This window comes from Eschrichtius robustus, chromosome 13, assembly GCF_028021215.1.
Source record: "Eschrichtius robustus isolate mEscRob2 chromosome 13, mEscRob2.pri, whole genome shotgun sequence".
Classification (NCBI taxonomy): domain Eukaryota; kingdom Metazoa; phylum Chordata; class Mammalia; order Artiodactyla; family Eschrichtiidae; genus Eschrichtius; species Eschrichtius robustus.
This window is the reverse complement of record NC_090836.1, coordinates 36,844,254-36,868,264: the sequence shown is the minus strand read 5'-3', so window position 1 is coordinate 36,868,264 and position 24,011 is coordinate 36,844,254. Positions and strand designations below refer to the sequence as shown.

At 37.2% G+C, this 24,011-nt stretch overlaps 1 protein-coding gene across 3 annotated transcripts in view; it reads right to left on the bottom strand.

Annotated features, from left to right (window-relative positions):
- The window catches only part of TMEM117 (transmembrane protein 117), a 526,689-nt gene that overhangs the window by 410,700 nt on the left and 91,978 nt on the right, over window positions 1-24,011 (bottom strand). For all 3 annotated transcript variants that reach the window (XM_068561522.1, XM_068561521.1, XM_068561523.1), the window contains exon 3: window positions 17,680-17,812. In XM_068561522.1, coding sequence (XP_068417623.1) covers window positions 17,680-17,812 — 133 coding nt within the window. The remainder of the gene's footprint in view (window positions 1-17,679; window positions 17,813-24,011) is intronic.

Sequence of the window (24,011 nt, the reverse complement as noted above, 5' to 3'; positions counted from 1 at the left end):
GAAGAGTTGTAAGCAGGGATATCCATGTTTTAGAGGAATCACCATAGTGTGGAGAATGAACGGGAAGGGGCAGCTGTTGCAGAAATCCAAGGAACAATGCAATAGGGGAGTAGCAGTAAGGACAGACCTAAGTAGATGGATTTGAGAGATGTTTAACAGGTAGAATCAAAGACCCCTTGTGATTTATCACATGTATGAAATAAGCAAAGACAAGAAAGAATGAACAGTACTCAAGTGTCTGGCCTTAGAAACTAGTTAGATAATAGTGCCATTCACTGTATGGAACAGAGGAGGACATAGAAACCAAGAATATAGAGCATTTCAAGAAGGCAGGAATGATCATAAGGGCCAATTGCGAGAAGAAGAGGTCAAGTAAAATAAAGACTGAGAAGTATACATTAGATGGTTTTACAGGTAGTTGGTAAGTGACCGTGTGGATTTTGATACACCCAGAACAATGGCAAGATTTACAGCAAAGAGCAAGGCTATGAGACAGGTGCTAAAGCCTTTTAGTGAGTGAGAGAGGATGATCAGCAAGTTGCCAGATGACAGGACGGAAGAATTACAAAGTGAATGCCGGAAGCCTCCAAGCGTTTTTATATGAGAGTAGGGTATAATTTTAAATTGATTTTTGAAGGGATGATAATAAATCTGCAGCACACTAAGAGACATCTATCACCAAGAGTATATTGCTCCTATCTTGTCTTAAAACTATTACAGAGAATTTTCGGCTTCATTCCGCGAAGTAAAAGGATATTCCCATGGCTCTGTTGTGCCTTCTTTGATAAGGGATGCTATGACATTACTAGCTGAAAGTGTTTTATCATATCTTTTTATATTTCTGCTTGTATATCATTCTTACTTCCTGAAGTAAAATTCAAACTCATTTCCTGCTAAAAGGATATACATATAAATCAGCGTGTCACACAAAGCTCACGAGAAAGTGTTAAGTGATTTTAGTAAGAATTATTTGCTCTTGTGCAGGCTGCAGTAAAAACTGCCAAGTCTGGAAATCGTTTTAAATACAGGTACTTTCTCAGGCCTAACTGAAAGAGCATTGCACAATTACTCCTAAATTAAAGTGGTATATGGCACCTCTAATCTGATGACTCGAAGAATTTGCACTGCTCTAAAGAGAGAAATAGAAAAATCCTGCAGAGTTTTAGCTACCACTATAGTCAGAATAGGATGAGAAGTCGCCTGGATTTAACCTTCCTTCAGCAGGTTTTCAAGCTGAATATATACCTTTTTTGTAACAAATACTAAAAAAGAAAAAAAAAATCGGTTTTAGACAACAAATCGTGGAATTATGTAACTAGAAAAAATTTAAGACGTTACCTGCCAACTACTTTTTCCTTGCTCACAAGTAGAACTTTATGTATAAAAGAAACCAACCATCTGCAGAAAAAATTTGACAAACGCCTTTGCTGTGATGCTTGATATTGTTGAAAAAGCCCGGTATGTAAGATGCTCTCCTGGGAAACTAATGAGTTCCACTTGGGTGCCATACCTACAATTAGGTTAGTCCTTAAGACTGGAAATAAAGACCATATTGACACACTTGAAAAGAATCAGTTCACTAAAATTCACTAATGTTCTAGTTACTGGAAGGAAATTACTAGAAATGTCATTGAGGATGCCATCCTCTATATTTTTAGAGGGTCTTCTCTATGAAAACTCATTGGAAAATTTTCTCTACCATTTCCATAAGAAAGATCAATAGTGCTTCTCCTAAATATTCACCATATGATACAATATATGGTCTCTGTGCCTGATATTATCTGTTGATTATTTGTTAATATTCTATGGGACTGCTCTAAAGTCTCTCCACCATCAACATGAAAGAAGACAGCCAGAAAAACAGAGCTGAAAATAAGAATTAGTGCAGAGAGTGGAGGAAAACATAGGAAAAACTCCCATCCAGCATACACAGGGATTTTGTGGTCATTCTGGATGTGTGTGTGTCTAAATATGTATATATTGCTCTTCTTTCTGAACATTTTCATCATATAGAACTCACTATTTTAAGCACAGTGTATCTGCTACTGGAAAACAAATTATCCCAAAATGAAGTAATTTAAAATAGCAAACAATTATTATCTCACAGTTTCTGTGGCTCAGGAATATGAGCACAGTTTAACTGGGTCCTCTGGCTGACGGCCTCTTACAGGCTATAATCACCATGTTCGCTGAGGCTATAGTCTTCTCCAGGCTTGATTTAGGGAGGATCTGGGTGCAAGTTCACTTGGCTTGCTATTGGCTATTGGCAGGCCTCAGGTCCTTGCTGGCTGTTGTTGGCAGACTGTTCTTTGCCAGGTGGGCCTCTCCATAAGACAGCTCCCAATGGGGCAGTGTGTTCTCCAGAGTAAGGGTGCCGGGGGGGTGGGTAAGAGGATGGGAGGGAAGGGAAGGGAACAGAAGGGAAAGCAAGACAGAAGTCTAATCTTGGAATTAACATCCCATCACTTTTACCATATTCAATTCATTAGAAGTGAGTCACTAGGTTCAACCTACACCCAAGGGGAGGGGAGCACGAGGGCTTGAACACCAGGAGTGGGGATCATTGGGACCATCTCAGACACTGCCCACTGCACACAGTTGCAGTCATTTCCTCACATTACAGGGACTCTTCTTCACTCCTATTGGGATCTAAGATGAGAAAATGGTGCTCCATTGCTTTGCCCTAAGCAAAAGGGAACTGATTTTAATTTTCCTAAACTATAGCCATGGGTGCAGAAGTCAGCCCTTAACCTTGGCCATTCTTTGGTCAATCACTAAGACCCTTTCTGAGGCTTCACTATGAATATGGATCCCTACCACTTCATTTTTTCCCTAATAACTCATTCTTCCTACATTTTAACCTGATACAGGTTATTTCTGGAAAAGATCCAAGAGATCTTTAATCTTAAAATCATCTCAAATAGCCCAAAATTGTGAACAACCCACATAGCCATCAACAGGCAAATGGATAAACAAATTGTGGCATACTCATACAAAGAAATACTACTCAGAAATTCAAAGGAAAGATCCGTCAGTTCATGCAACAACATAGATGAATCTCAATCTTACTGAGTGAAAGAATCCTGACCAAATAAAAGCACATATTGTATGATTCAATTTATAAAATTCTAGTAAAAGAAAGCTAAACTATAATGATAGAAAGACGAGAGGTGCCCGGGGATGAAGGTCAGGGTAGGAAAAGGCAGGAGGGTGGTATCAAATTGAAGGCTTTAAGTATGTGCAATTTACTGTATGTAATTTTTATACCTCAAGCTATTTTAGAAAATACTGCAAAGATAAAATAATGAAAAGTGGGCACCAATCCAAAACAATAAAACACAATGTAGCTAAAAAGAAGAATCTCATGGTCCTTATTAGAATAGAACTTGATTGCAAATTAGTTACAACTGTCCAGGAACTCAAATACTCAGTGTGCATCAAGGCCAAGACTTTCTTCTAGAACATCCCCGGATGATCTTCTTTCCCGCTGATCTCTCTGTTATCACCTACTGATTTTAGGCAGGGTAACCATACATTTCAATTAGCCTTGAACATGACAGTTTATGCCTTTTCTCTCATGTTACTATTAATAGCACTCCCCTTCATTTCCAATAGTGTCCTGGTTTGGATAATAAATTATAAAATCATCCTATATTTAGGTAATACTCTGTGGGTTTTTTTTCCTTATTTCTATTCTGTTTTTTATAGGGATTTGTTTAGGGAGCTATAGAGAGTGGAATGGAGGGAATACCCCTTTTCCTCTTCTTTTTCTAGTGATAAAGGTTCAGAGAAGGAAAAATAGAATTGAAAGAGTGAGGTTCTCATTGTCCCATTGTGGACTCTTCCCAGCCTCTCGGTTCTCCAAGCAGTGGTGCACATATGACATACATTTAATAAAAGTGGAAAAGGCTCAGACCATTGAGCAGATTTTGAAAAGATGTATTTAGCAAGGAAAAATAAAACCTACAGAAACATTAAAAACAAAGTAAACTAAACTCACAGAAATATATGGGCAAGCCTGTTTCGACTGCCTCTTGATCCTTCTGGGAAAATGAGAACTTCCTGGGTAACTGTAAAAGCAGGCAGAGCTATCCACACAGCATATGGCTGCAAACCAAGCCAATTTACACAGATCACCATTTCTCAGTGCCATTTCTGGGCTATGATGGAAAAGATAATGTAGATATTCAACCATGCGATTTACTATCTACCCTGGCTTCAACCAAAATCAGGGAAGAAACATTGCTATGTGCAGTGCTCTGCCCAGAAGCTTTCAAGCTCAGCCTTAATTTAATTCTTTTATTTTTCTTTTTTAATTTAAATTCTTCCCTTCTCATGACCTCATCCTTTGCCTTTAGCAAACTCCTCCCCTAACTTTCCCAGAAGTAGGAGTTGACTTGAACACATATTCTCCTACCTCCAGTTATTACTTCACTCATACTATAACATTACTTGCTTGGGAAGGGGGCCCTGTTGCCAGGGAAACCAGAAGGACTGCGTAAATTTGGCCTCAGTTGGCTCCTTTATTCTAACTGATCAAATTCTGTGTTCTTGACTCATCTCATTTTTGTAGTCATAATAAGGTAAAACACTTCATAATTCCTCTGACTTATTATACATTTTATCCATACCTTCCTAACATCTCACTGACCTGTGTCTTTTCTCCCGAATTCACTAAATTAACTCATTTATTTCTATTAACCAGGGATGCTATTCAAAGTGTTTAGAACAGACTTGGCATGAGAAGTACCTATCAGAATGGATGTATTCACCAAATCAGAATGTATACTAGCTATAGACAAGAACCAAACCAAGGGCATACTAATCACCAATCGAACTAACCTGGATATCTTTCCTTCCTGCTATCAAACAGATTTCTCCTCTGATCAGTCATGGCACACTTAACATCCTGATCGGCCATCTAATATTATCACCATATACAATTGAATAAGTATTAGATTCTGATGAAAAATTCATCTTTGCCTTTTATGTCAAATCACAGGATGATGACTTTTTTTTAAAAAATAAGCTTATAGGGCTTCCCTGGTGGTGCAGTGGTTGAGAATCTGCCTGCTAATGCAGGGGACACGGGTTCGAGCCCTGGTCTGGGAAGATCCCGCATGCCGCAGAGCAACTAGGCCCGTGAGTCACAACTACTGAGACTGCGCATCTGGAGCCTGTGCTCCACAACAAGAGAGGCCGCGATAGTGAGAGGCCCGCGCACCGCAATGAAGAGTGGCCCCCGCTTGCCGCAACTAGAGAAAGCCCTCGCACGGAAACGAAGACCCAACACAGCCAAAAATAAATAAATAAATAAAATTTTAAAAATAAATAAATAAATAAGTTTATATATCTATTCCCTTCATAGGAAGAAAGACACTGTGTGTTAGAAGGTAGAGAAGGCTATTAAAGGCAATGTACATAGGAAGGAGAAGTACAATACATTTGTTACTGAGAAGTAGAAGTAGAGACAGACACTAACCTCTCCTGACTGATATATCTTAGTTTTAAGATCTTTTCATTGGAGCCTCCTATTTACTGTCCTAATTCTGAGATACCTACTTCAGCGGCTCTCAACATGAAGTCTATAAACTTCCTCATATTGTACACAAAAATTGGGAGGCTGGGAAAGAGGGTACACAGTGATCATTAGACACTCCAAAACTCCTGATGTTATCTCTACCTTGTTGCTGATTCTTTTTTTTTTTTAATTGTTGTTGACTCTTAAGTAATCTATACATTTAGTCTATAACCATGACAGATAATCTCTTGTTGCCAACCTTGACTTGGATCTCCTAGTCCTAGATTCTTACCTTATCTTTGTAATCCATCATCACTCATTGTCTGGCTATGATTAAATGTGTCCGTAACCTGCTTCCTGAACCAGCTCTGGATATTTCTTTGATCTCAGGGAGATGAGTCTCTAAACTATAACTGGTGATTGGTACCCAAAGGAAGACTCAAAAAGTGTATTTTTTAATCAATGAGGCCAAGCTCAGAGAAATTAACAGTGTCAGTAGCCTGACTTTGTCTGAGACCCTGTTCCTAAGAAACATAAGGAGAAATGGCTATTGTGAATTTTATTTTATTTTATTTACTTATTTTTTGGCCTTGCCATGCGTCATGCGGGATCTTATTTCCCTGACTAGGGATTGAACCCATGCCTCCTGCAATGGAAGCATGGAGTCTTAACCGCTGGACCATCAGGAAGTCCCGCTATTGTGAATTTTAATTAAGAACTGTCCCATAGCCTGAGGGTCTAAGTAATAGGTAAATTCCCTAGAAGCAATTCACCAAATAGGTGCACAAATCTAGCTTCTTCACTAGTTTAGGTCAGTGAATTTTCATAAACTTACCCTAAACTGACTCCACTGTAGATGGTGTAGTGAAATGATGATTAACGCCATCTTCTCCAGACACTTAAATTGTTTAAGAAGCTGACTTAGCTTTCTCCTTTTTCTGAACCCTATGTATGCATTAACTTGACATAATCCCAACATAAATATCACATCTGTTACTCGTTTAACACCTACAAAATCTTACTTATTTCTCATTTTTATGAATATCCACATATTCAATTAAGATGACTCTGTGAGGTTCAGAACATACATACTGCTGCAATTTCTTCTCCCTGGGTAGTTACTCATAATTTTACCATCAGTGAATTATTTTGGGTGCTTAGCTTTAAGTTTACACATCAAACTCTCTAATAAAAGTAAATGACTTAATTAATAAATAGATTTGATTACCTAATAATTAACATTTTATACATATATACATATATGTGTATAACAGTATACTGAATAATATATACTATTATATATAATGTATATTTTATAATATATCAAAATAACAGAATACACATTAAATATATTATATGGACAGTCTTGAAGCAAACAAATCCATTAATTTTTTTGCTAAAAGAATATAATCATTTTATATGTGATATATATTTTTTCCTGTTAACTGCACATGATGTTTAATATTTTACACTTTTCAACATACCTGAGAACCATCCTCCTAATCTTTTAAAATACGTATTTTAAGGAGAGAGAATTAAAATATGTAGCCTACAAAATATAAGTCAAAATCTAATACCTCTTTACTTTCTTCAAATTTTTTTATATTTTTGATCTTTTATTATAAAGGATGTAATACAGTTTTTTTTTTAACTAGGTAAGAATATTCACTTAATATGTTGCTTTAATCAGGATCTGTCTTTGCATATCTCATTTCTAAGGAATTTCAATATTGCAATTATTATTATGCTCTTCTGCCCTCATGGTAGCCTAAAGGAAACTGAAATAGAGAGAAGTTAACCAGCTCCAATGTGATTCTCCCCTTGAGAAGAGCTCAGGCAGGCTTCATGAAAAAGTCATTATCCTCCTGCTCTGGTGCAAAAGAGGTTGTAGACATTCTGAACCAAGCTGCCAGAGCAGTGTATATAATTATTCTGCCATTGACATTACTAGAACAAGGAACTATTTGAATGATGAAATATTTTATCAATAGAACTCTGTTTACTGCTTTTCATCAATCCCTCAAGAATAACTACGGGGTTAATAGATTACAAATGGGATAACTTGTCACAGAAATGTCACTTCTAAGCTAGTGCTGAGTCATCTCTTATTAATTTATTTAACTATACAACTTTTGGTAAACCTTGAACCTTGGGTTACCGTATACATCAGTTTTTCATGTCTGGAAAGTATTTATTTCCTGCATGTTCACCACTGAGGAAAAGGAATTGAGAAGGAACCTAAAGATACTTATTATTATATAGTCTCTAGATAATAGATACACACACAACACACACGCACACACACAGAGACCACTATGTCATTAATTTACATGATGTCAGCCATAATTCCACCAAATTTTCCCTCTCTTTTCAAAAAGGTCAAAATTAGCGAATAATCATTTAGTAACTTAATATGTGTTTGATTTGCTTTTCTGAATCCTAATGAAATATTCGTTTTCTGTATTTACTTTTCACTGATGAAAAACAAAAGAAAGAATAGCTTATGCGCACTCATAAAGATGTGTTCCAATAGCATTTGAGCCAGGTGCTATGTATTCCATGTACTAATTTCACTCCTAAATCAAGTAAATTTAAGATTATGTATGATGTTTCATGGCATAGGAAATTAATACTTACTGAAGACCTACTGGTGCCAGGCATTGATTTGGGCATTTTTTTATGAAATTGATAGTAATTATTATAATTGATTATAATGTAATAAGATCATTGCCATAAATTATGTCATTTCATTACATTAACCAAAGTACTTGTTACTATAACAACTGATATTTATTGAGAGCTAAAGATTTGAGAAGCTAAAATGTTCTGTTATTACAACAGCAGCTAGCATTTATCAGGAGCTCATGGCATGGCAGGAACCACATCAACTGCTTTGCATACATTGTTATCTCTGATTGTCACGACAACACTAAGGTAGGTACCAATATCCCCATTGTATGCTGGAGGAACTCAGGCTCAGGAAGTAAAGTTTCCCTAGGGTCACACAGATACAGGGTGTCAGGACAGAAGTCCATGCTGTTTCTACTACACCACATTGCCTTGCATACCAAGCAAAACTAAAGGCAATCAAGATTTTTAGCAATCTTTAATTTAGTTTGTTTCTCCACTTTAGAAGCACGCATTTCCCCCAGATTAATAATAATAATGATGATGCTGATAACACTAATACTAATAAGAATCCTATCACAACAACCAATTTCTAAAAAAAAAAAAGGAAACTGTTTAACTTTTCTGAGTTATTTTTGCCAGTAAGTAGCTAAGATGGGGCTCCAACCCAGGTATCTGATTCCTGGATCAGAATTCTTCCCCAGTAACAAGCTGATAAACTATTTAATAAGAGAGTTGAAAAAATCAACTATGAACAATGATCACAGAATACCTCCAAAGTGTGTCAAATTAATGTTGATTCTGGACAGATGATAATGTACGCCGTAGAGTAATAAGGATGCAACTGTGTTTTTTTGATTTGTTTGATTGTGTTTTTCATTAATGTTTTAAAATTTCATCAATGCAGACAACACTAACAGTAAACCTGTGACAATTTGGGCACACTGCGCTATTTTACCCTTGTACCATCAAAACCAAGTAACGTGCAACCAACAGTATTAAAAGCAGCCACCTGAGCCCTGTTGCTATACTGCCTTTGGCTAAATAAGTTTGTCTGTCTGTCTCTCTCTCCCCCCCGCCTCCCTTTCTCCCTTCCTTTCTTTCTCACCAGCCTCCCTCCTTCCCTCCCTCTCCCCAGTACCCCACTGGGTCAGCTGTCTTGACCAGACTCAGCTATTCATTTCCAGCTTTTCTTCTCACGAGCCCATTCTGGGCAACCAGCTCTGCCCCTTCCTCCCAGCCTTAGTAATTAATTCTGCTATTATTGTGAATTAAACGTACAAGCAAGTCAATGTTTAGCCTAATTAAGAGTGAAGCCAACAACTTATTTAAAGCACCACTCTAGCAAAATTTGCATTCAGCCTTGTATTAGCAGCCAATCAAGCTTTTCAGCCATTGACTCAAGTACTTCCAGGCTTCACTAACACAGCTAGGCTTTCTCCCCACCCCAGCTCCTGAACCCTGCCCCAGGCCTCCATCCTTTACCCATCCCTAAATTCAGTGTTTTATTACATGCTACTGAAAGTAACATCAGATCCCTTTTTTCATTTACTACAATTTAAATGGATACATTTGTACTTCAGTTATTTTGTCAGTTTACGTCATACAAAAACTGTATAGTTTAACATTATTAAAGACAATTTAAATTTTGTCTTGTCATTTCCCAAAATAAATTTAGCATCTTTCAAAACAAACTCACAGGGCTTCCCTGGTGGCGCAGTGTTTGAGAATCTGCCTGCCAATGCAGGGGACACGGGTTCGAACCCTGGTCTGGGAAGATCCCACATGCCGCGGAGCAACTAGGCCCGTGAGCCACAGCTACTGAGCCTGCGCGTCTGGAGCCTGTGCTCCGCAACAAGAGAGGCCGCGACAGTGAGAGGCCCGCCCACCGCGATGAAGAGTGGCCCCCGCTTGCCGCAACTAGAGAAAGCCCTCGCACAGAAACTAAGACCCAGCACAGCCAAACATATAAATAAATAAATAAATAAAAATCTTTTTAAAAAAAAAACAAAAAAAACTCACAAACATTCCTTCCTTAGAATGAAGCTACCAGTATAAACAGTGGTAGCAGGTCAACCAACTTTGTACTGAAGAGCAAAAGCAAATGAAAATCACAGTTCTTAACAATAAAAGCATGTACCAGGGCTCCTATTTCTAGACCAGTGGTGACTAGAAAGAGGAAAAGTGTGATTAAGGAATCTGAAAGCATTAGTGAAGGTTTTAAAAGTAGTGAATTTAGTAAAGAAAAAAGTACTGCCTAGAGTATAATTTCACCTGATTTTTTTCCATTAAAGGATAATTCAGCTTTGGGCAAAATAACGTGCTGAAACATACATCCCTGACAAGAGAAACTGAAGCTATAAATCAGAGTCTTTTCTGATACAATGTATGGACACACTGCTGGACCAGAGTTTGGTCATTCTTTAAAAAAACAAAACAAAACAAAAAAAACGATAATAGAGTGTCAGGCTAAGGCCTAGGCCAGCTGTACACATGGACTTTACAAAGCATTATTAGATCTTGAACAATTTCATGCAACCTATAGACAAGTAGTCTAAACCAGTCTCTCACTTGTTTTTCTTATTTTTCCTTGCTTGCTTTTGCTGCCGCTTCTGTACTTAAAAGCCATGCATTTTAGATGTTAAGAGAGTGTCCATTTCAAATATTCCCTCCTGTCTCCTCTCCTCAACCGAGCGCCCACTGTGCTCACGGCGATCATTCAGTGAGTGCTGCGTACAAGTTCTTACTAAAACTTATCAGAAAGAAAACAGAAGAGACAGAATTTACTCCATTTTCATTACACTCATCACCTAATTCTTACCTCCATTTTTTTCAGGTCCTGAATATGAATACTAATATTTATTTTTTGAAATTGCCTGAATCACTTTGTCTTAATTTCTCAAATTCTGCCCCTGCAATACTTAACACATATTGATATATTAATTAATATTTGTAAAACTCCTCTGGAAAAGGCTTTGTATCAGGAAAAAAATAAAACTTTTCTTTGTGATTAACACTAGAAAACATCAGCTTCTTCATATCCTATTCTAAATAGTATGCACTCTTTGGACACATTCTAGTCCATAGAGGAATTTTTATCAGTGAGTCAAGTGTCTAGTTTCCTCAGTGAGAAACACGATATTTACCCTTGTAACACTGGAATAAGTCTATAAACATATAGATGTGCATGTGTGCATACAGATGTTTATATGTGCTATTATTTAAACCTGTTTTAGAACGTAAAAGGGGGCCAAGCACATCACGAAATAGGTGCTTATTAGAGAGCTCACTATGTGGATTTCTTAAAGATTGCCATTAAACACTAAGAGAGCAAATATTTCAACACCAAGTTTCAGAAATTCAGAGGGGGAAGAGTCTTCTTTTCGAAGGAGAGAAAACCTGCCAGTGATAACATTGAAACAACCAGTGATGAAAACATGCCCTTTGCTGCCATCAAGTGGCTGCTTTCAGAATCTTTTTATAAGCCTCAACCACGGTGCAAACGCTTTTCTTTCCCACCGTTTCATTTCTCACACATTACACACGTGTTATCCTTTGGGGGACTGGTATATTTGAAAAGACCAGGCAAGCCTTTCCTAAATTAGGGCGTAATACTATGGGTGCTAAAATGTTCCATGACTAAGAAGTTCTTCAGAAAGACAACGTCAAAAGGGGTGTGAAGTGTCCAAACACTGAAAACCCTTCCCAGCCCTATGTGTCTCACTCAGTTTCTGTCAGTAAAGTCCTCAGTCTGGACTTGGGAGAAGAGCTCTCCATTTCTATCCATAAAGAACTTCTAATAGATTGGCTTTAAGGCACCTAGTGAACACAAAGGAAATTTTAAAAATTGGAGAGAGATTCATTTAGAATCAATTTTAACCAAGTCCTGTAACTGTAGGAGAAAATGGTTTCTTGTTTCTTCCCTATTTATGTCTCGCTGCCTTGAAGCTTCAGTCCTGTATGTAAACAAGGCACTGTATTGTTGAACCGTGATTATTACATAACCCTAATTTTAACTTGGTTACTTGCTTTGCCCCTTTTTCTTTGAGTATCTTCGTTTTTCTCTCCCAAGAGACAGTTAATTAAATACACAGCTGAAGGAACGGAGAAAGGACAATTGCTATTTTTAAAATATGCAAAATGCCATGGCAGCAGCCCCTTCATATTCTGAGAAGTCAACAGCATTCATCTTAGAGTATTGGTCCTTTTGATGGGAACATGCATTAATATGATTTTGGTTATGAAAGGAAAAGCCCCAGATAAATCAAAGTGGACAAAAGTTGGAGGGAACTAAATTGCTCTGTATAAGGAAACAGAGGAATTCTGGAAGTTATTTGGGGGTGGGGAGGTACTCCAGAGAGAAGTAGAAACTTGAAACTGGGAGAAGAGAACAGCCAGGGAGACTTGGGTGGGGGGGGGTGGAGGGTTCTAAATAAAGTCCAAAGGAAAACGTATATGAAAACCATAAAACCACACCTGTGGCTATGAGTTCTTGGAAGATTTTTGTGTTCTACCCAAAGCCCAATCTAAGTCAGACAAGCTTCTTGATGTTCCCTGTGCTAGTGGTTATATATGTTTTCCAGTCCATCCTTTCTCAGTAGCAGTTCGCAGGACCATCTAATGTGGAGGCTTCTGTTTCAATTTCTCACTTATACAAGCCCGGATCCTTGTTTCTGATGCAAATGTGAAAGTTAAAACTCAAGTTCCTGAGTCACTGCCTGAGTGTCACTTCACAGGCTCACTGCTTTGGTGTTCAGATCCTTCTTCATTTTTGGCCTCAGGGTTTTTCCTTATCTTTGGGTAAGCTCAGCTATGCATTTATAAAAGGTCTATCATCAGGGTTTGGGGAAAACTGGACAGCTACAAGCAAAAAAATCAAACTGGACTACTTTCTCACACCACATAGAAAAATAAACTCAAAATGGATTAAAGACTTAAGTGTAAGACCTGAGACCATAAAACTCCCGGAAGAAAACATAGGCAGTATGCTCTTTTACATAAGTCTTAGCAATATTTTTTTGGATCTGTCTCCTCAGGCAAGGGAAACAAAAGTGAAAATAAACAAATGGGACTACATCAAACTAAAAAGCTTTTGCAGAGCGAAGGAAATTATCAACAAAATGAAAAGGCCACATACTGAATAGGAGAAGATATTTGCAAACAATATATTGGATAAGGGGTCAATATTCAACATATACAAAGAACTTATACAACCCAACACCAAAAGAACAACCAGATTTAAAAGTGGGCAGAGGACCTGAATACACATTTCTCCAAAGACATACAGATGACTAACAGGCACATAAAAAGATGTTCAACATCAATACTCATCAGGGAAATACAAATCAAAACCACAATGAGATGTCACCTTACACCTGTCAGAATGGCTATCATCAAAAAGACAACAAATAACAAGCATTGGTGAGGATGTGGAGAAAAGGGAACCCTCGTGCACTGTTGCTGGGAATGTAAATTGGTGCCACTATAGAAAACAGTATGGAGGTTCCTCAAGAAAAGAAAAATAGAACTACCATATGATCTAGCAATTTTACTTCTGGGTATTTACCCCCCCAAAATAAAAACACTAATTTGAAAAGATATATGCACCCCTATGTTCACTGCAGCATTATTTACAATAGCCAACATATGGAAATAACCTAAGTGTCCATCCATATATGAATGGATAAAGAAGATGTGGTATTACATATACAAATAGTCATTAAGAAAAAGAAATGAAACGTTGCCATTGCAACAACATGGATGGATCTAGAGGGTATTACACGAAGTGAAATAAGTCAGACAGAGAAAGACAAACACCATATGATCTCACTTTTATGTGCAATCTAAAAAACAAAACAAAGACACACACAAAACAAAATGAAAAGAGTTATAGATACAGAGTACAAACAGGTTGTTGCCAGAGGGGAGGGAAGTGATGAGGGCGAAATAGGTGAAGGAGATTAAGAGGTACAAACTTCCAGTTATAAAATAAATAAGCCACAGGCATGTAATATTAAGTATAAGGAATATGGTCAATAATATTGTAATAACTTTGTATGGGGACAGATGGTTACTAAACTTATCATAGTGATCATTTCATAATGTATGCAAATGTCAAATCCCTGTACAGTACACCTGAAACTGACATAATATTGTCAATCAACTATATTTCAATCAATGTTAATCGCATCTAAAAAATAAAAATAAGCAAATAATACTAAATGAAGAGGGAAAAAAGGTCTAAGGCTGCATTGTATTTTTCAGCATTCCTGAAGGTTTTGTAGGAGGAGAGGCTTCAGGTTAGCTAGTCTGCCACCTTGTAAAAAGGAAGTTGTTCATAAAATGTCTAGATGTAAAACTCTGCCCAGGATGGGAGCCTTCTCTGCAGCAGAACCCTCACCTACGACCTCACACATTTATGGAAGATGAATTGAGTTCATCTTGGTGACTTAAAGAATAAAGCAGCACTTTGGTGGCAGGAGGTGTGGAGGGAGAATCAAAGGTGAGAGGAGACTTTCCCCTGAGTGTAGGAAATAGGGATTGTCTTGGTCCCTTCAGCACATCTCTAACTCCCCTCTTTCCCTCTCCATCTCACTGCCTCTCAGCCTGGCTCCCCACAGATGGCTGAAGCCATGAGTGAGTGCACACTTCAGGGCACTCGCTGTAATGAGAGCTCCAGGAGCACGCAACTTGACTCTTATCAAGCGAGCTCTGGCTAAAACTATCAGTTCTGATCAGATAAACCTAGGGACTTTGTTCTCGGTAACAAGGGATCAAGGGACTCTGGTTGAGACTAAATTTACAAACAATTCTAAAATTGCGGGGTGGGGGGAGAAGGGAGGGAAAAAAGCAAATCATTCTAGGGAAACTTCTTTTTTTCCTTCCTTAAATCCTAAATCCACTCTCTGTAGGCCTAACGGCTTCTGTTTTGGAAAGGAGTTCTAAAATACATAAACACAAGTCTAGCCATCATAGAAAGTCCTTGAAATCCTTTTCAGAATGGTTCTAGACCAATATTCCTAGAAAGAGCCACAGACCAGCACAGGTTGAAATCCCCAATGCAAATCAGATTCAGTGTAAAGAATCCAGAATTCCTCTCTACCACCAGCAATCCTCTGATAGAAAACCAGTCAGTCATGACATCTGTGAGCCTGTTGTCCTTTCTGTACCCTCTGGCTCCCTCATTCCCTGCCCTAAACAGGATAGGGCAACACCTCAGGTAACATGGTGCTCCTACCCCAAAGGCACAGTGATATCCACCTGCACTAAGAACTGATTTTCCTCCAGGTTTGCATTCCTACATTAAAGTGCTCACTAGTTCAAATGGCATGTGTTGTAACTGTTGATAATACATCTTTTATAAATGGAGATTTAATTTTTTAATCTGTAGAACTACACCATTTTCCCCTTGCTTTGGATTTTTCTTTAAAAAGTAGCACCATTAAAGATGTCCTCTCAAGCAAAGATCCTTTTCAACAAAGATGAGGCATATTGGTGAAGAGTTCAAGAGTTACATAAGAATATGGAATTTATATAGTCTGAGAATAAAAGACAATCACCTTCAATTTTACTTAAGACAGATACACATAAATTCTAGACTAACCCTTCTCTTATTTCCTGCACATATCTCCTACTTCTTTCAATTTTCAAATTCAGCTTGAATGATAGAAATACAAAGAAAGGCTAATAGGCATATGGTGATTGAGTAACAGGATCAACCATCCATCAAATGTGTGCTAGCTTAAGAGCAGGCTGTATTACTAGAATTCACTACTTAATAGCTCAACCCCTTCTCTATTACTGCTTAAAATAGAGATTTAATTATAATGTAACTTTGGGCAAGTGACAAAAGTCTCTGGTCAGTTTCTTGATCTGTAAAATGGAGATAATAAAAATACCTATTGCAGAGGGTCATTGTGAGGTTTGAAACAATTCGTGTCTCTTACTGAGTGGTCAATAACCGTTAGCTCTCACTAAGGTTAGCTTTGTTATTAGCTGTTGATTGTTTTACAATGTGCCAGGGAATATCTATTATTGCATTTAATTTATTATTTTTAATTCTGCTTCCTTCCTCAGAATAAGCACTTCTGGTTAGCACAGACCTCATTAGCTCCATAAAAAAAAAAAAAAAAAGTAGAATTAGATGAAAAGTCAACTTCAGAGCAAAGGATATATTTTATGTACATATACTATATAACATTTTATTTCCAGCAACAGCTTAAAAAGAGTAAGTTTTACATCGATCACCTCCTCTTCTGGTCCCAGGGCTGAGAATGCACAGTTCCTCTCAGAGAGACTTTTGATTGTGTTAGATAAATCCAAGAACACCATTACCCGGGTCCATTATACAGGCACTGTTCTAAGGCTGAGGCTTATTCTGACTAGCCATGGGTTAGAATCTGTAACTCCACCATTTAAAAATAGACCCAGTAGGAATGGCGTCATTTGAAGCCCAAGAAATAATTACAGACAAAGCATTTTAATAACTTCCTAAAGCCTGAACATTTGATCTGCAATCACATTCTTGAATTTACCACTTGTTAGTATGGACTAAAGTATAAACCTTGTGAAGTACCTGCTTTTCTTTTACTATTCATCTCTTTAATGGTGGGAAAAAAACAATAAAATTTTAATTGAGTTATCCCTCTCAGCACTGAACAGTGGTGGATAAAATCTATACATAACATCAAAATAATTGCACTGTAGAACTGGCAGGCAGTCTTGCCTGGCCTACATTTAGAAGAAAAGGATATGAGCTAGCTTTCCAATCTATTGGGGAGGATAGCTCAAAACCTTCTAGAGGAACTACTTCGGGTACAACAAGTATCTAAAGTGGTTTCTTATTGTCACTAATCTAATTCTTAAAGCTGTAAGTTAAGACATTCTCCTTACATTCTGCCCTTAAAACTTGTAAAGAGCAAACCAAGAACTGGAGAAAGTTAAAAAAAAAATCTACAATCTACTTGTTAGCACATCTTCATGCCATGGTGATTTGATTAGTGATTTGATAAGTATAGATTACAACCTTGGACTTAATACAGGGTGGCCCACTTTTAAAAAGGCCCATTTATAACAAAGGTCTCTCTGTTGGAACTGCCAAGAGAGTTTAAAAAAAAAAAAAATGCCACCAGTATCAAACACTTTTATTTAGCCACCCATTGTAGAGCAATGTAATTGCAAACCTGGAGAGCTACATCTTAGGACAGTTCTACTGATTGTGTGATTATAAACAAGTCAAGAAGATTTCCTGATTCTCATACTCTCTGTCACTATAATGAAATTACTACCTGCTCTCAAACTACTCCACAGAGAAGACCTAAAGAATAAGGAACACTATATAAGTATTGCAAAGTGCGATAAGCTTCTTGGATAAAGGACTCTAAATGTCTTAAGAAAAATGCACAGATTATCCCTATTAGGGTAGAATATTTGTAACGAAGATTTAGGCTACTACAAACTAAAAACTTATTGAATTTTTACAAGTTTCAAATATAACACTCACCACAGTAGAAAGGGGAAAGACAACCTACCCCATGTTCCCATCCATTAGAAGAACCGTGTTGTATACGTGAGAAAATATGAAGAGAAAGAGAATTGTGCTGAAGAACATTGTCATCCACGATCCATGATCCTCTCGAAACATTTTTAACCGAAGCAACTGACCTGCAATATAAATATTATTGGAAATCAGTGTACACTGTAACTCAAAATCCATACAGCTTTGCTTTATTTTAGTGAATCTGTATTATCTCACAAATATTCTGAAGCCTTTGCCCTAGCACTTGTCTTACAGATGAAACCACTATCTAATGTCCTTTTTGCTCTTTTGTACATAAATGATGAAGTCCAAGACAACCCCCATATCATCATCCTAGAGCAAACAATACTAGTATGAGAATCTGGTATACAGAGATCACTCATTAGGCTGGCATGAAAACAAGATTAATTAGAACACTATTACCAGCTACTTTTTATTTCACAAATATGTTTTTGGTTCATTTACTGAAACTACTTAAGTAAGGCAAATGGTAACGATGTTGCATAAATTCCATATAATTCCCTTTTGCTCCCATAGACCCATTCCCAATACTGGCCAGATGATAAAACCAAGTCATACTTCACTTATAAGAAGATCCAGTTGTTAAAGGTACATGAAAACATGAACAGTAAAAATAAAGTCTCTGTTGTAAGAGAGAGAAGGCTTAGCCCTACTCTTAGCTAAAATATCCATAACCACATACAGGCTGGTGCCCAAGTCTGTGGGGCGTGTGGGGCCTGGTGGCATGTGCATGTGTTACGGAGTTGGTATGGCTCCTAGCAAAACATAATTTCTACTCTGATACCTAAAATTCCATTCACAAAGACAATGGCTAAAATTAGAAAGGATGGTCAATTAATCTATGACAAAGGAGGCAAGAATATACAATGGAGAAAAGACAGTCTCTTCAATAAGTGGTGCTTGGGAAAACTGGACAGCTACATGTAAAAGAACGAAACTAGAACAGTCTCTAACACCATATATAAAAATAAAAATGGATTAAAGTTCAAAATGTAGGACCGGAAACCATAAAACTCATAGAGGAAAACACAGGCAGAATACTCTTTGACATAAATTGTAGCAATATTTTTTTGGATCTGTCTCCTAAAGCAAAGGAAACAAAAGCAAAAATAAACAAATGGGACCTAATTAAGCTTAAAAGCTTTTGCACAGCAAAGGTAACCATCAACAAAACGAAAAGACAACCTACTGAATGGGAGAAAATATTTGCAAATGATATGACTGACAATGAGTTAACACCCAAAATTATATAAACAGCTCATACAACTCAACATCAAAAAAAAAACCAACCTGATTAAAAAGTGAGCGGAAGGCCTGAATAAACATTTTTCCAAAGAGGACATGCAGATGGCCAACAGGAGCATGAAAAGATGCTCAACATCACTAATCATCAGGGAAATGCAAATCAAAACCACAATGAGATATCATCTCACATCTGTCACAATGGCTATCATCAAAAAGAACACAAATAACAAATGTTGGTGAGGATGTAGAGAAAAGGGAACCCCTGTACACTATTGGTGGGAATGTAAATTGGTGCAGCCACTGTGGAAAATAGTATGGAGGTTCCTCAGAAAACTAAAAATAGAACTACCATACGACCCAGCATTTCCACTCCTAGGTATATATCAAAAAAAACACCCAACAAAAACCCTAATTCAAAATGATACATGCACCCCAATATTCATAGCAGCATTATTTACAATTGCCAAGATACAGAAGCAAGTGTCCATCAACAGATGAATGGATAAAGAAGATGTGGTGTATATAGACAATGGAATACTACTCAGCCATAAAAAAGAATGAAATTTTGCCATTTGCAACAACATGGATGGACTTGGAGGGTATTATGCTAAGTGAAATAAGTCAGACAGAAAGAGAAATACTGTATGATGTCACTTATATGTGGAATCTAAAAACTAAAACAACCTAGTGAATATAACAAAAAAAAAAAAGCAGACTCACATATAGAGAACAAACTAGTGGTTACCAATGAGGAGAAGGAAATAGGAGGGGAAATATAGGGGTATGGGATTAAGAGATACAAACTATTATGTATAAAATAAGCTACAAAGATATATTGTAAACCACAGGGAATAGGGCCAATATTTTATAATAACTATAAGTGGAGTATAACCTTTAAACATTGTGAAACAATGTATAATATTTAACATATAATATTGTACATCAACTATACTTCAATAAAAAAAGAAAAAAAGAATGTTAAAATGTAAATACTTCAAAGAGGAAAATGTATTAAGATGAACACTAAAGTAAAAATTACTAGTATCATAATTAGTCCAGATAAATATTTTGATTTATGATAAAGAGAACTGAGAGCACTAGTATCCTGAAAGGTGAAGAAGATTAAAAAAAAAAAACAGGATTAAGAAAAAAATAAACATAGGTCACCCTGGCTTCTCCTAAGAGAAAGTTTATCTAAATAATGATAAAGGAGATGATTCACATATAGGAACTATAATTCAAATAGGGTAGGCCTGAAACCTTAACAGTAAAATTTCTCACTAGAGAAAATATTCCCTTTTTTTGATGATATGTTAAAGGTATGGGGAAAATATGTATATTTCCATCTGTAAATGATCTCTCTAGGGACAGACAGTAGCTCTCATGTAGGCTACTGAGCATAGGAAGAAATCATCTTTTAAGATTTAACTACTAATTTTCCCTTGTCCCTTTCTTTTATTAAAATAGCACTTCAGATTTCATTTGGAAACCAGACTCACAGAAACACTACCCTAGCTAAAACTTTAAATGGAGCAAAAACCGGAGATTTGGTTACGTTATCTGGTTTCTTGGCCTGCACAAGAGAAGCAAAGGACAAATCTGAAAGTCAGGGGGAATGTGAATTATAACTGAAAGAAGAATGTGGAAAATGTTCTACTGAAGCAAAGGATACTAACGCTGCAAATTACAGCCTTACAGAACTTGTTGATTAACTGAATCAATAACCTAGAGGGGTGGGATAGGGAGGGTGGGAGGGAGGGAGACGCAAGAGGGAAGAGATATGGGAACATATGTATATGTATAACTGATTCACTTTGTTATAAAGCAGAAACTAACATACCATTGTAAAGCAATTATACTCCAATAAAGATGTTGAAAGAAAAAAAAAAATTCAAAGAGAGATGGCTTACACAAAACAAAGATTTAGAGTTATGAGAAATACATAATCCATAGTATTAATTGACCATAAATGTGATTTTTTGATGTTTAGCAAGATATTATGATTCTAATATATTCAAAAATATTTACAATAGAGCATATTTTCTATTTAAAAATCCTAGTATCAACAAGTATAATCATAAAGTAAAAATTTGAATATATAAAGTAATATAAGTATGCCAATCAGTCTTACTGTGCATTCCCAGGCCTTGTTTAAAGGACAATATGCAAATCAGAGAAAAGGCAGGCTTTAGAAAAAATTAAAAAATAAAAAATAAAACATAAAAAAATAATAATAATTATAGAAAGCCAGGGATTTGCAAGTCTCCACACAACACATTGACAGGAATATTATAAATAGATATTTAACACAGAATGCTTGAGAGTAAAAAACCCATGCCACAAATATCTTAAAGCAAGCTGTAAAGAATATTATTTATTCTTTGAACAAATATTTAATGTGTGCTTGTTACATGCCAGCTGTGGTTCTAGGTGCTGGAGATACAGCTGTGAGCAGGGTAGGAAGGTGTTCAAAGTCAACCATCATTTGGTTATTTAATGAAAATGTGATCTTATTTTAGACTGATTTGACTCAATGTTCCCTTTGCTGCAAGTCTTTCAGCCTTGACCTATTTATTTAATTCGGCAGTTGATATTGAAGAACTGCTAAGACCAGCAATTAGAGTTCTTGGAAAATTAAAATGTGAATTTCTTTCTTAACATATGCATATGTCAAAAAATTCACTAATGGATGTACTTTAAAAGTCAAATAATAATGTTGGTGACTTAAGAGTGCTTTGCAAATAAAATACAGTGGGTTAACTGTACATGGCTGAAATAATACAGAGTTAGTAAAATGAGAAATGTGATAGTACCATTTATGCTGTCATCGCCAAACTCATTGCCTAGCACTAATTTCAGTCATTAGAGTCATTAGAACAAAATGGCAGGTTAACATGGCTTGCAATTCACTTGAAACACACAATAAAAGTGCTGCAATATATTAAGGCCAGAACCAGTGTGACCCAAATGTTGAGTCAAATCACATTAAAAAAATTTCCCATAAGCTACTTCAACTTAACTCATTGAGTGTCCATCCTAATGATAGAAACCTGTATACACAGACGGCCATCAGCTGACTCCCCATGCAATCTAATCAAACCAGGAACCTCAGAGTTACCCCAGGATGTCACATGAAAATGCACTATCTCCCCCCGCTGCATTGTGACCATATATTTGGTTTCCCTGGGACATCAGTGGCTTATAACTGTTGTCCTGGAATAATTATTAATAGTGTCCCCTTCCTTTCTGAAGTGCACTGGTTTGGACAATAAGTTATATGCCACCTTTCCTATAGGTCACAGAATTCAGAGTTTTTTTTAACACTTTAGAGGAGTTTCAGGAGATAACTGAGTGAAAACAGTCTTCATAGGTCAACAGAGGTAAAAGACATCACTAGGAGGGGTACATTTCTGACAAGGTGATAATGACTTTTATTTTAATCATAGATATATTTGTAAATCTGAGTGTATGTTTATGTTACTTTGATATGGTCAAGGTAATTGGAAAACAAATCTTAAAACAATCCGAAGCATCAAGGTGGTACACAAGCCTATATCTGTGTTGGAGGTTAGGGTTGGAGGGCACAGGGATTAATTGTTACGAATGTTGATTAAAGTAAACTGAAATAGCCTAGAACCTCAGAATCTTTCCTGGAGATACAGTAGGTTTAGAATCACTAAGATGTCATAAGATTCTAACAAGGATAATGACCTAAAAGCATATTTTAAAATATATGATGAGCTCACATATATTGTGGAAGATGGAGGTAGATGAGTGTAAGAGAATTATGGAGAAACTACTCGGTTTCTTGGCTTTTTTGCTGCTATGTTCTCATCAGCAAAAGAATAGAAAGGAACATTTCCTTTGTACCTCACAGCCAGACTTTTATGCTAAGTTCTGGGTGCCTTTTCTTCAGGAGTAGTTTTCACAAAGAGGCCTTGAACAAAGAAATAGACTATACAATCTCAGAGGAAAAGGAGTAGAAGTGTTTGTGCTTCCAGGTAAGAGATTAAGGTACTCCTGGGAAGTTGTTAAGGCAAGATTAGAGTGAGGGTGTCTAGATTCACTGAGGATACAAAGATTTTGGCCTCCAAGGTGACAGAACTTCATTTGGGTTTGATTCCATGGATGTTGGTGAAGGCCAAAGTATCAAGGGTCATGGCCTTGGAATTCAGGTAAGGAGACTGAGCTGGCCCCAAAGGAAGGAACCAATAGAGCAGTCATCCACCTTCGTTAGGAACACAGTGACCTGGTTAGGATGGTGGAGGTCATCGAGAGGATGTGACAGCTGGCTGACCCAGGAGCTGCACCTGGGCAATCAGAGGTTCCTCACCCACTCCCCTGGCCTTGGAATGTATATTCTGCCCACCGTTCCCCCAGTGGGACTGTTTTCAAGAAGACAGTCTTGAGAGAGCAATATGCTGTTGAGACCATCTGCACAGAATATGTGATGAACCCAGTTAAGGCCTCTGTATAAACTTTTGACCCTGGTGGGCAGGTATAGAGATCTACTTGTCTTGCGGTCGCTCAAGACAAGCCTCATACATAAGTTCCTTTGCTTGCTAAACCTACCAATCTGGAGCACTCTGCCTCATTCTTTGGTCTGTCCTTTCCCTCTGAGAACGGGGCCAGTTTCAGATTTCACCCAGGAAGTTCCTGAGGTTGCAAACCTACACTCTCTGAGACTGCACCATTGTGCTAAAGAAGAGGCAGAAGACCATCACCCAAGCAGCAATGGGAGAGTGGAAGACAGGTTAATGCAGACTCAAGGATTTGTTTCCAGGACCCCTATAAGCCCTGGGACTGCTTTAAACTTTAGATATAAAAAAGATGATCTAAAAAATTACCAAATTTGTACTCTATGTTCACCTTGGTAAGCGGGAAGTCCAAGCAAGATTTATTTAATTTAGAGGGAAAAGTATGGCATTACACATACTACCCTGACCAGGAAATATGAAAGGAAGCATTTTCCTCAAGAGGACACTAAACTGAAGTTAACACTACTATCCATTAAGTCTTCTGCTGCAAAATATCCTGCATATGATGCAGCCAATTATA